The sequence below is a fragment of the Lampris incognitus genome, chromosome 4, assembly GCF_029633865.1.
Source record: "Lampris incognitus isolate fLamInc1 chromosome 4, fLamInc1.hap2, whole genome shotgun sequence".
Lineage (NCBI taxonomy): Eukaryota > Metazoa > Chordata > Actinopteri > Lampriformes > Lampridae > Lampris > Lampris incognitus.
The window spans coordinates 60,082,292-60,095,608 of NC_079214.1; the positions used below are offsets into that span (position 1 = coordinate 60,082,292).

The following is a 13,317-nucleotide window of genomic DNA, read 5'->3' on the forward strand; positions in this document are numbered from 1 at the left end:
CAGTGTACACTTTCCCAGCTAGCATTTTTCACCCTGCTACTAAGTGCTGGTCTGTCTCATGGGAGTCTTTGCACAGCCTGCATCTTGGGTCTTGTCTGGTGTAGTAGACCCCTGCCTCAATCGATCTGGTCCTGAGTGCCTGTTCTTGTGCTGCTATGATCAGAACCTCTGTGCTGTCCTTCAGTCCAGCCTTTTCTAGCCACTGGTAGGATTTCTCGATATCAGCTACGTCTTCTATCTGTCGAAGGTACATCCTATGGAGGGGCTTAATCTTCCATGATACCTCCTCTTCTTCTTCCTCTGCACTCTCTGTCTTCTGCTGCCTGAGTTACTCACGCCCCTGTTCATCCTGGGGGGCCGTCTTTCTGATGTACTCATGGATGTTCCTTGCTTCATCCTGGATAGTGGCCCTGACACTAACCCTCGGCCATCATCTTTTAGCTTATCATACAGTCTCAGGCTGCTGGACTATGGGTGGAACCCTCCATGCAATGTGAGGAGTTTCCTTGTCCTGATATTTGATAGAGAAGCCAAGTTTGAAGAAGACACACACACCACCCAAAAAAGGGTGAGAAGTCCCCAAGTCCAAATGGGAGACACTGCCAAAGGTAGTTGAGAATGACAGAGCTAAGATCCTGTGGGACTTCAAGTTCCAGACTGACAAGCAGGTGCTGGCTAACCAGCCAGACATTGTGGTGGTCAACAAGGAAGAGAAGAAAGCAGTAGTGATCTATGTAGCAATCCCGAGCGACAGCAACGTCAGGAAGAAAGAGCATGAGAAACTAGAGAAATACCAAGGGCTGAGGGAAGAACTAGATCGGATGTGGAAGGTGAAATACACAGTAGTCCCAGTGGTAATAGGAGCACTAAGGGCTGTGACCCCCAAACTGGGAAAGTGGCTCCAGCAGATTCCAGAAAGGACATCTGAGGTCTCTGTCCAGAAGAGTGCAGTCCTAGGAACAGCTAAGATACTGTGCAGAACCCTCAAATTCCCACGCCTCTGGTAGAGAACCTGAGCTTGAGGAAGACACACAACACTGAGGGAAATGAGCACAGATTATGTCAATGGAAATGTAACATTCATCTTGGCATCATTTTCAAACATCCTCAATCTTGCATTTCTTCTACAACAGGTCAATCCTTTAAAGCTTCCATGTAAAATTGTGACGATTTAACTGTTGCCTCAAGTGAAAACTTTTTTTTTTTACATATAGCAAGAACCTAGGCTACATTCATTTGTAAGTGGTAGCATGACCTGTCTTTCCATCAGCACCTATCGGCTCATAATGTGTCACCAAATCTGTATTTAGCATAATACATTATCAAGCAATTATAGGCTGATACTGCTAAGCCAACTAATATATCGTGCAAATGTTTATTTTTTTTTTCTACTGTTACTTCCTTGCCCACAGGGGTTAAGAGCCTCTCAGCTCTCTCTCGTTCTATATTTTACGTATCACTCAACAATTGCAGTTATTCTCCTATACCATCGTCTCTCTTACAATTTCTCTTGATCCTCTCCTCCATAGCACCGTTCCCACCCCCAGGTTTCTCTGTGACTCCCAGTCTCTCCCTTCTCCTGCTTTGAAACCTCTTGGGAAGCTCATATGCACAGCAAGATATTCTTATTCCTTGATCTCCCGTCACCCATACACACACACACACACACACACATATACACACACACACACACACACACCCACAGACACAGACACACACACACACACACACAGACACACTTCTGTCTTCTTTATGTAAGGACCCCTCAATGACTACATTCATTCTCTAACCTTAACCTAATCCTAATGCTAACCTTAACCCTTAAACCCAAGTCCTAACCCTAAGTGAGGACCGACCAAAATGTCCTCACTTTGCAAAAATGTCCTCACTCAGGTGGTTAAAAACTTAAATTGATCCTGGGTCTCCGGATGGCATAGCAGTCTGATTTGTTGCCTACAAACATGGGGATCAGTGGTTCGAATCCCCGTGTTACCTCCGGCTTGGTCGGGCGTCCCTACAGACACAATTGGCCGTGTCTGCGGGTGGGGAGCCGGATGTGGGTATGTGTCCTGGTCGCTGCACTAGCGCCTCCTCTGGTCAGTCAGGGCTGTCCAGGGGGGAGGGGGAACTGGGGGGAATAGCGTGATCCTCCCATGCACTACGCCCCCCCCCCCCCGGTGAAACAGCTCACTGTCAGGTGAAAAGAAGTGGCTGGCGACTCCACATGTATCAGAGGAGGCATGTGGTAGTCTGCAGCCCTCCCCATATCAGGAGAGGGGGTGGAGCAGCGACCAGGACGGCTCAGAAGAGTGGTGTAATTAGCCAGGTACAACTGACAATTGGGGCGAAAAAGATGGGAAAAAAATGAAATTGGTCCTCACAAAGATAGAAGTATGAGAACACACACAAAGTCATACGAAGAAGAAAACATTTGAAGCATGAACATGCCAACAGTGACTATACTTTCCTTACCTACTGATGCCTGTTGTAGTTTTATTCTGTTTGACAAGTCCTTGCACAAGTACCAAAACAATAGGCTTCATTTCGATAAGGCCAAAACAGCTGATGTGAAATAAAACAATACGAGTATGAGACTGCTGAGAACCGTATTTTACTTATGCGTGGTTTATTTTGTGTAAATTCAAATGCCGTTGTTGCTCTGGTCAGCCGTGTTCATGTGATTTAAGGAAGGAGTGGTGTAACATGGTTATCATGTGGCTTTAATGTGATAACATGAAGCTGAAGAGCCCCAGAAGGCTGACCATAGTTTAAGGTTGACAGGTCAGCATAATGGCTTTTGTTATGGGGAAAAACTCCCCAGCAAATTTCATTCCTTCCCCTCCTTGATCTCTTACTCCTCTTCCCTTTATCCCTTTCTCTTATTGCTTCTGTCTCTCCATCTTTCTCTCTCTGGCTTATCCTCTTCCAATGTCTTTCTCTTTTTGTCTTTCTTTCTACAGGCTTAAATTTGCACTAGGTAAACCACACTGGTCTATTCAATGCAGTTATTTCTAACATGATTCTCTGTGGGGCGTATAAATGCCAGTCAGCACTGACACCACGAGATGTTTTTGATCTAAAAATGTGGACGCTGGCTTTTGTAAAGACTCATGTGTGTTACATTAACGTGTCTCAGGGCCCACAGCTGATATCTGTATGGGTTAACTTACAAAGGAATTTTGCATGGAGATACAACAGGACACACTAAAAGGACGATACCAGTTGGTAAAATTTGAATGAATCTGTTTAGATTCTGACTCTCTTGTTTGGTGCTTTGGATAAAAGCACCCTACCAAATGATAAGTGTAAATGTTTTTTTTAAATTTATTTCTGATTTCTCCCAATTTAGTGGCCAATTGATCCCTATTTTAATTCAAACACCTACCCTCGTACTGCATGCATTCGCCAACTGCATCTCTCCGGCCGGCAGTCTGGAAGGAGACGCCTTCCCACTTTTGTGACAAGGCGACTCCAGGCCGAACCACTGCTTTTTCCGACACCCACAGAGACGCATTCACGTGACGACCACAAGCCGACTCCGCTCCCCTCCCGAAGACAGCGTTGCCAATTATCGCTGCTTCATCGAGTCTGGCCAGATAAGTGTAAATGTCATGTAAAACAGTGAACAGCCTCTTTTAATATATTTTGGTGTTGAAAACTTAAAGAAACAAGTCACCAAAATTAGGAATTAACATTATTTGATTCTCTTAAGGGAATCTAAACACATAACTCCATTAAGGCCAACCGAAAGTCCTTCTCCATAGCCTCGCTGAACTCCTCCCACACCCAAGTTTTTGCTTCTGCAACTGCCGAAGCCGCAGCCCTTCTGGCCTCCCGGTACCTGTCTGCTGCTTCAGGAGACCCCTGGGCTAACCATGCCCGAAAGGCCTCCTTCGGAAGGAAGTTCCGGCAAACCATCCGGCGACTCAGGAAGGGGAAGCAGGGCTTGGCTCAGGCTGTGTTCAGCCGGGGAGGGGAACTGCTGACCCGGACTGGGGATGTTGTCAGGTGGTGGAAAGAACACTTTGAGGAGCTCCTGAACCCGTCTAACACATCCTCAGTGGAGGAGGTAGAGTCTAAAGTCTCGGGGGAAGCCCCACCCATATCCTTGGCAGAGGTCTCTGAGGTAGTTAAGAAGCTCCTCAGTGGAAAGGCGCCGGGTGTGGATGAGATTTGCCCTGTGACGCAGAAGGCTCTGGACATTGTTGGGCTGTTTTGGCTGACACGCCTCTTCAGTGTCACATGGAGATCGGGGACAATACCCATGAAGTGGCAGACTGGGGTAGTGGTTCCCATATTTAAAAAAGGGGACCAGAGGGTGTTCTCCAATTATCGGGGCATCACACTGCTCAGCCTCCCTTGGAAACTCTACTGTAGGGTGCTGGAAAGGAGCCTCCGACTGATTGTCGAACCTCGGATCCAGGAGGAGCAATGCAGATTCCGTTCTGGCCATGGAACAATGGACCAACTGTTTACCCTTGCGGAAGTGCTGAGGTAGACATGGGAGTTTGACCAGCCAGTACCGGTACCCCATACTGCGGGAGTATGGGGTACCGGGGCAGTTGCTACAAGCCATCTGGTCCTTGTATAACCAAAGTGACAGCTGTGTCCGTATTTTCGGCATAAAGTCAAACACGTTTTCGTTGGGTGTTGGACTCTGCCAAGGTTGTCCCTTGTCTCCGGTTCTGTTTGTGGTATTCATGGACAGGGTCACAAGGTGCAGCCAAGGTGAGGAGTGTGTCCGTTTTGGGAACCTCAGAATTGCATCTCTGCTCTTCGCAGATGTTGTGGTTTTGCTGGCTTCATCAGAACGCGACCTCCAGCACACACTGGGGCAGTTTGCAGCTGAGTGTGAAATGTCTGTGATGAGAGTCAGCACCTCCAAGTCTGAGGCCATGGTTCGCTACCAGAAAATGGTGGATTGCTCCCTCTGGGTTGGGGATGAGTTGTTGTCTCAAGTGAAGGAGTTCAAGTATTTTGGGGTCTTGTTCATGAGTGAGAGTAGGATGGAGTGGGAGATTGACAGGTGGATTGGTGCAGCATCAGCAGTAATGTGGACGTTGTACCGGACCATTGTGGTGAAGACAGAGCTGAACCAGAAGGCAAAGCTCTCAATTTACCAGTCAATCTTCATTCCAACCCTCACCTATGGTCATGAGCTTTGGGTAGTGACGGAAAGGGTGAGATCGTGGATGCAAACGGCTGAAATGAGTTTCCTCCGTAGGGTGTCTGGGCTCAGCCTTAGAGATAGGGTGAGGAGCTCGGACATCCCGAGAGAGCTCGGAGTAGAGCCACTGCTCCTTCGTGGTGAAAGGAGCCAGTTGAGGTGGTTCGGGCATCTGATTAGGTTGCCTCCCGGGCGCCTTCCTTTGGAAGTTTTCTGGGCACGTCCAACTGAGAAGAGACCCCAGGGTAGACCCAGAACTCGCTGGAGGGACTACATGTCCAATCTGGCCTGGGAACGCCTTGGGATCGCCCAGGAGGAGCTGGAGGGCGTTGCCGGGGAGAGGAATGTCTGGAGTGCCCTACTTAGCTTGCTGCCGCTGCAACCTGACCCTGGAGAAGCGGCTGATGATGATGAATGAATGAATCAAAACATTGTGTGAACACAAACAGCCCTCCAACCAAATCTAGAAACTAAATAACCAGGCCTTCAATCTGTGATGAAGACTCCCCAACCTGCTTTATATGCATATACATACAACAGATTTAACCTTTTTTCTCCAGATGAGCTGTATATCATGCTTGCGATAATAATAGTCTGAAATACAAAAGTGTGAGATTGATATTCAGAAAATCTCCCTGAAAATGACATTCTAAACCCTGAACTTGAATTAATTTGAATGATATAATTACAACCATTGTGTGTTGGGGCTCTTCTAATTGTGACCTAGTCCCAGGACTGAATTTGAAAACTCAGGTCTATATCCTTGAAGTAGTTAGGATAGTTGGGAGGTGGCAAGTAAGAGATTATGGATTTCTGTCTTCCTCCGTTGTGTTAGATATGTGTCGTCAAAATAAAGCAGAGACAGGAATTTAATTTTCTCCTGCCTCTGATCTCCCACAGCGGCAGACGGCTCATTAAAAGACTTCAAACGACAGCTATGTGTCAGTCAAAAGCCTATGTATCCCCCATCTCATCCACTGTATTTTAGCTTATATTTGCAGCCTTATTTCTAAGCTTAATTCCGCTTATATCTCTGGGGTTCGTGTCTGCAACACTAACAGAATCTGTGGTTTTACTACCTATGTAAAGATTTTGAAATGTACACCGTCCATAGAGGAGACAGAATACTACAAAATTATGTTTGTGTGTGGATATACACAACTAATAGGAATAGATGTGTATGCAAGTAAAGCATATAAAATGTTATATTTTTCTCTCCTTCGCTCCGTGCATGTTCAGGAAAATTCACTGCAGAAACAGACAAAGAGCAGCCGAGCGGGCCTTGTTGATTTACCCTGAAGCACTGCTTCACAATCTTTGAAAACCAAGACTGGTGCAGGGAACATGTGGGATAAAGGCAGCTTTCAACCGCTCATTTCAACCTCTCTTTCAACCCCTATTTTTTTTCCCTCTTCACACAGACACACCCACGCACAGTGATGGATGCTCACCCAGTGTTTAAACTTTGAGGTTTCTCATTCCTGCTTGTTTTTGCAGTTTGCACAGTGCATAAATTCAGATACCGCCAATCAGCAAAGCAACACTGGCACACCTCGCCCAGTTGTCCCTGCCTGTTGACTAAACATGGAGCGTTTCAACTTAACACGCAAAACCAGGAATTGGGGTAACCCATATCTACTCTGATGAGATGAACAGGGTTTACTAGGACGATTGCATAGCTGATTGTTTAACAAAGTGTGTGTGCCACAGAGCTGGGTCCATAGTAACGCTTTGGAAGTCGCCTCACTGGAATGCTGAGCCCGGCACGTGACTTTGGTGACTATGAGCACGTGTTAACAATGCAGTCGTGCTTTGTGTTTGCTGCTGCAGCTATCTGGGCACTATCTGAGGTTTCAGTAATAAACAGCTGCCCCACACACACAGGAAAATGGAGAGGAAGGGGTGTAGTAGAAGTGGCTGTTTAAATGCTATTTTTAGCTCATCGGACCATAGCTGTTTCCTTGATTCTTCAGGTCGGCTGTCCGTGTTGAAATCGGACCGGAACCAGCTATCAGATTTAACTTGTCATGTCTCAAAACCTTGTGTATATTATTCAGCGGTGACTTTTTATTTATAAATGATTGATGTTATGTTTTTTTTCTACACCTTTGTACACCGTAACCGTTCTCAATTTTCTCAAGAATCGTTAGTGGTCCTCGTTAATATTCGTGAACTGATCTTTGAGCGACAAGTACATGTGAGGGTTGGTGGTAAGGGTGAGCGAAGTTTCATATTATGATGAATTGATCTGATGGGCTGTATGTAAATGTCTAATGACATCATGAATATCAGGGGGAAAAAGATCTGCTGTTAGAAACTTAAAGTACCCCTCCAGACACGTTTTAAAGTTTAAAAATACACTCTGAGATGATTAATATATCGTTTAACATGGTTTTCCCACATAAAAAGAAAAAAAAAACCCTGAAAAGGGGCTGGAAGCACATCTACTCTTTCTCCCTCATTGAGAAATTCAGGATTGATGAATCTGTGTTGAGGACGTGCACCAGCTCTTCCAGAGACAAAAGACCAGGAAGGCACCAGGCCTGGATGGAGAGTCACCTTCCTGTCTGAAAGTCTGTACTGAACAGACGTCCCCCATTTTCACACTGATCTCCAACAGATCACTGGAGCTGTATGAAGTCCCCTTCTGCTTCAAGAGCTCCGCTATCATCCCCAAGAAACCCCGTATCACAGGATTAAATGTCTACAGGCCCATTCCCCTCATGTCTGTGGTCATGAAATCCTTTGAGAGACTGGTGTTGACCCACCTGAAGGAAATCACAGGTCCTCCGTTCGACCCCCTGCAGTTTGCCTACTGAGCAAACAGGTCAGTGGAGGATGCAGTCAACATGTGATTGCAGCGCATCTTCCAACACCTCGACTCCCCAGGGACATATGCAAGGGTCCCGTTTGTGGACTTCAGCTCAGCGTTCAACACCATCATCCCAGATATCCTCCGCTCCAAACTCACCCGGCTCACTCTACCAGCCCCCATCTGCCAATAGATTAAAAACTTTCTGACAGGAGGCAGCTGGTGAGGCTGGGGAAAATCACATCCAGCAACCAGACAGTCAGCACTGGTGCCCCCCCAGGGATATGTGCTACCCCCTCTACTCTTCTCCCTCTACACAAATGACTGCACCTCAGGTGACCCGTCTGTTAAACTCCTGAAGTTTGCGGACGACACAACCATCATCGGCCTTATCTGGGATGGTGACAACTCTGCATATACTAGATGGGAGGTTGATCAGCTGGCCCTGTGGTGCGGCCATAACAACCTGGAGCTGAACACGCTCAAAACAGTGGAGATGATAATGGACTTCAGCAGGAGCCCCTCAACACTGCCCCCCCCCCACCCCCACCATACTCAACAGTGCAACACTGAGCTCAAGGCAAAGTTCAGAGAGGCACAAGGAAATCAAGAGATAATTGGACAGTTTCTCAGAGAGCTTCCCAAAACATTTCCACAGTTGTCCAAACTGTTCAGGCAGGTCATGTGTCTTTTCGGCAGCGCTTATCTGTGTGAGAAACTGTTCTCAACTATGAATTTTAATAAATCAAAGCATAGGTCCAGACTGACCAATGACCATCTCCAGGCTGTCCTCAGGGTGTCCACTGCCCAGTCCCTGAAAGCAAATGTGCCTCACCTGTGTCAGCAGAAGTGCCAGGTTTCTGGCAAGAAGTAGGCTAAATATGTAGGCCTAGGCCAGGCTACACTATGTACATAGTTACCTATTCATGTGAAAACTCTAAAAATAAAAAAGTGAAATAATAATAAAAAACGATGTGAAGGGTATAATCGAACAGTTTTTTTCTGCATCCCTATTTCACCGGCCCTCCTCCATTACCTCTGGTAATTACATACCAGAGGTCTAATCAAAGTTTGCAGAAAGATATATTCCATCTGGGGCGTCCGGTTAGCGTAGCGGTCTATTCCGTTGCCTACCAACACGGGGATCATCGGATCGACTCCCGTGTTACCCCTGGCTTGGTCGGGCGTCCCTACAGACACAATTGGCCGTGTCTGCGGTTGGGAAACCGGATGTGGGTGTGTGTCCTGGTCGTTGCACTAGTGCCTCCTCTGGTCGGTTGGGGCGCCTGTTTGGAGGGGGGAGGGGGAACCGGGGGGAATAGCGTGGTCCTCCCATGTGCTACGCCCCCCTGGCGAAAGTTCTCACCGTCAGGTGAAAAGATGCGGCTGGCAATTCCACATGTATCGGGAGGAGACTTGTGGTAGTCTGCAGCCCTCCCCGGATAAGCAGAGGGGATGGATCAGTGACCGGGACAGCTCGGAAGAGTGGGGTAATTGGCTGGATGCAACTGTGGAGAAAAAGGGGGAAAAGTCCAAAAAAAATATTCTGTCTGGCTGAGATTTGTTTAATACATCCATCCATCCATTATCCAAACCTCTTATCCTGCTCTCAGGGTCGCGGGGATGCTGGAGCCTATCCCAGCTGTCATTGGGTGGCAGGCGGGGAGACACCCTGGACAGGCCGCCAGGCCATCACAGGGCCCACACACACACACACCTAGGGACAATATCGTACGGCCGGCTCACCTGAGCTACATGTCCCTGGACATATTTATATTACACTATATTACATTTATATTACATTTAATATCTATTTATCTTGACAGTCAACCAAGTTTGTCTGGGAACTGGCTCTTTGGGAGTAGTCTAAATTTCAAAACCGCTGGGGCGTCAGGGCTGTCAGGGCTAGGCGACCCGCATCGCACTTGGGTTTATGGTTCAGAGAGTTTTGTTTGGGACCAAGCCCGGAAAGCATTGGAGGGGGAACTAAGCCGGCAGTGGTGGGGGCGGGGTGGGGGGGGGGCGGCTCGTGCGAGTCTGGTCGGGATCCAAGTCCAGACTAGAAAAGGTTTACATTACGCACCGCACCATTTTTTGGGTGAAAAACACCGCGTCTCGGGCCGCCGTCATTGTTTCATATGACTGCACTTTAAAACGTTAGCTAAATGGCTAGCTTACAGTTCTGCTATTACCAAACAACTAGCAGCAGCTAGCAAAAAGCTAACATGGTTAACATGCTATTAATTAGTCACAAAGGAAATATGTTACATGCAGAAAGCTTTGATTTGACTGCTGGTTGAGTAAAAGAAATACATAATTTACATACTGACTCATGCTCGCTGTCGCAGTCCCAGGATAAATAGTTGGCACAGCAACAGACTTGAAGTTCTTGTGAAAGCCCAGTGACTTTAGCATTGGGGTTATGAAAACACTCCTCGGTGAAATGAGCATTGCAGATCTGCAGGCCCTCCCGGTTTGTAGGCATGTGAGCCCGATGTCTGTAACCAAATCCCAACCGTTTCAGCAGTATAGCAGGATTTCTTTTGGTAAATAGTAGAAGGAAGCTCCAGGGTCCGGTTTACATCCCAAAACTGCACACTCTACCATGTTTGCTGTCAAAACTTTCACTACTGACTTCCGGTTTCTACTTGAGCGGTCATACCAGTTTCCTGTTTGTCGGCGTGTGCTGTTGACAGTGGTATGTTTTTCGCGATGCCTGTAAGATTTGCCATGGATAAATGTGAACGACATGCACAGAATTGTCGACAAACTTTCACCTGCACCTACCAGCAAACGAACTCGCAACGAACTCGACAATTACGAGGATGAGGATCCTCGTCCTCGTAACTGCGGACGCAACTTGACATGCACGACTTTAAACTTTTCACCTGTTTTGCTGGTGGGCAGAGTTGTAAAAACCAGGTCCAGAAAGTAAATGTCCAAACCGTGTATTTGCTCCAACCATGTTACTAAACCAGCTGAGCTAGTTTTCCCTACCTAGTTGAGGAGTGGCGGTGACTAGAATCTGCTGGTGTAGTGCGTGAGTGGAGCAAATACATGGTTTGGATTTTTACTTTCTGGTTTTTACACCTCTGCTGGTAGGTGCAGAGGAAGGTTCGTCGACAATTCTGTGCATCTCGTTGACATTGATTCATGGTAAATCTTGCAGGCGTCGCAAAAAGTATGCCATTGTCAACAGCGTGCGCCAACAAACAGGAAACTGGGATGACCGCTGCAGTAGAAACCGGAAGTCTGCTCTGCACGGGAGGTTTCAGGTTTCTTTGCCCGCCTTGCATTTGCGTATTAGAGAGCGGTTGGCTTTCGGGTTTGTGACGTGCAAAATCCAGTTTACCCAGGGTAGTTTGAATCTCAGATTTTAGGGAAGTGCACACACAGCCCCTCATCCAGTAGAGGAATGTGAAAACACCGCTTTAGTGACAAACTTTGCACAGATACAAGGCAGTATAGTCACGGCCAGGCATTTTAGGGGACACTAACATAATAAAAAGACATTTTTGTGTGCAGGGTTTTTTTTTTTAACTATGAAGGGCTATTTTAGAAAGAGAAAAATAGAAAAATTGACATCTATCTCTTATTCTTGTACTGTTTTCCGTAGAAAAAGACAGTTCAGAATGCACGACGATTAAGGTAATAAGTGATCGTTTAATAAGTGTTTCAAGTCTGGTCCAAATTTAACACAGGAAGATCATGCTGATTAAGACACACAAACTGACCAAAGTGGAAAACTCTGCACACAGACAAGCTAGTCATCTCTTCAGCCTAGCACATAGATTTTAAAGAAAAAAGAAAGCAGAAAAGAACAGATAAAAGTAGAAAAACAGCTCTAATTCATTGTGTTTTTTGATTAAATGAATTTTAATGGTGGACAGATTGAAGGCCATGGCTCAAAATATTTTATCCTCACTGCTTAATGCCTTCTTTTCTTTTGCACTGCCAACAAAAACAGGTGCACCTTCTTTTATCATACCATTTCATAACGGCGCCATCTCTGATACCTCTTAACCCTCAGAGCCCCTGAGCAGTGTGTCTTCTTTGGAGGTACACTTTGACCTCCTGGATCTGACCGAGTTGACCGACATGTCTGACCAGGAACTGGCTGAAGTTTTTGCCGACTCTGATGAGGAGAACCACAATGAGTCTTCTGCAGGTAGGTCCGGCTAACCCATCTCTCTTGCCTATTTTGGCAAACTATTTGAAATGTAATCCAAAATGCAAATATTCTTCTATTAAGGGTCATAAAGATGAAAAAGCACGCAAAGGTCATGGAATAGTGAATAATTTGTTGCCCAAGGATCCAGAAAGAATGCGAATGCGGTGTAAGTAGTGAGCATGTATAGCAGTGCTTTCTGTTACACTTGCCTTTGAACTTCCTTTCCTATTTGTGACCAATCGCTCAGTTAAAGAGCACCGTATCTGCATTTCAAGTGGCACGCCTCTTCTTAATTTTTTTAACACGAATCAACTCACGGGTCTGGAGAAGACAGCAGGAATCTGCAGTTGAAATGTGTTTGGCAAAGCTTGAGAGGCTGGAAAATGCAAACAAAAAAAAATCACGAATAAAAGTAACAATTTCAAGTATGTCATAAAAATGAACAACTAAGTGTTCACCCCCCCCCCCTCCAGATCCCATCTCTGGTGGATCATAGCATTTTTCCTCCTGCTGTGAGCTGCTTGCAGCTACTTGCAGTGAAATTTGTCTTCATAAGCCGACTCCACACACAGATTAAACTCGTTGGTGCTGGAGGTGAGTGCTTGGTTAGTGCTGTATGGATAGCAGGTGCTGAGTGGAGATGCTTGGTCGTTGTATCTACGTAATGAGTTAAAGACGTAACCTAATAACGGTATTATTAATGAGCTAGTACTCTGATTGGCTGGCAGTATTACTCACCCCGCCCCCTCTCTTAACAGAAACAACATGGACGGCTTTATGCAAAATGTGGGTTGATGGTTCCCAACGTGACATTGCTCCGTAGGGCAATTCTTAATTGTTTGCTCAGATGGTGATATTTGGGCACATAAAGAAGAAGCTGGTGAAGCGGAGGTGTTGTTTAAGAGCAGTGAGAGCATGAAAATGGTACTCTTTGCTGAGCGAAACCCATCCCAAGACTAGAACAATCTTTTCCATAATAAGTCTCATCAAAAAAGTTTTTTTTTCTCATCAAAAAAGTAATATTATTTCTGCTGTCTTTATCCACACTGTGATAATCATCATATAAAATGTCAAGTACACATTCTTTCTGCTATGAAAGCCCCCCCCCCCCCATTTTCATTTGTTTGTTTCTAATTCCTCTCTGTTCGGATGAAGTAGATCTAGCCA

At 46.2% G+C, this 13,317-nt stretch overlaps 1 protein-coding gene across 1 annotated transcript in view; it reads left to right on the forward strand.

Annotated features, from left to right (window-relative positions):
* Positions 1 to 13,317, forward strand: part of dbndd1 (dysbindin domain containing 1) — a 47,578-nt gene that overhangs the window by 13,107 nt on the left and 21,154 nt on the right. Inside the window, exon 3 of the mRNA XM_056278431.1 lies at positions 12,010 to 12,147. Within this exon, the coding sequence (XP_056134406.1) occupies positions 12,010 to 12,147 (138 nt within the window). The remainder of the gene's footprint in view (positions 1 to 12,009; positions 12,148 to 13,317) is intronic.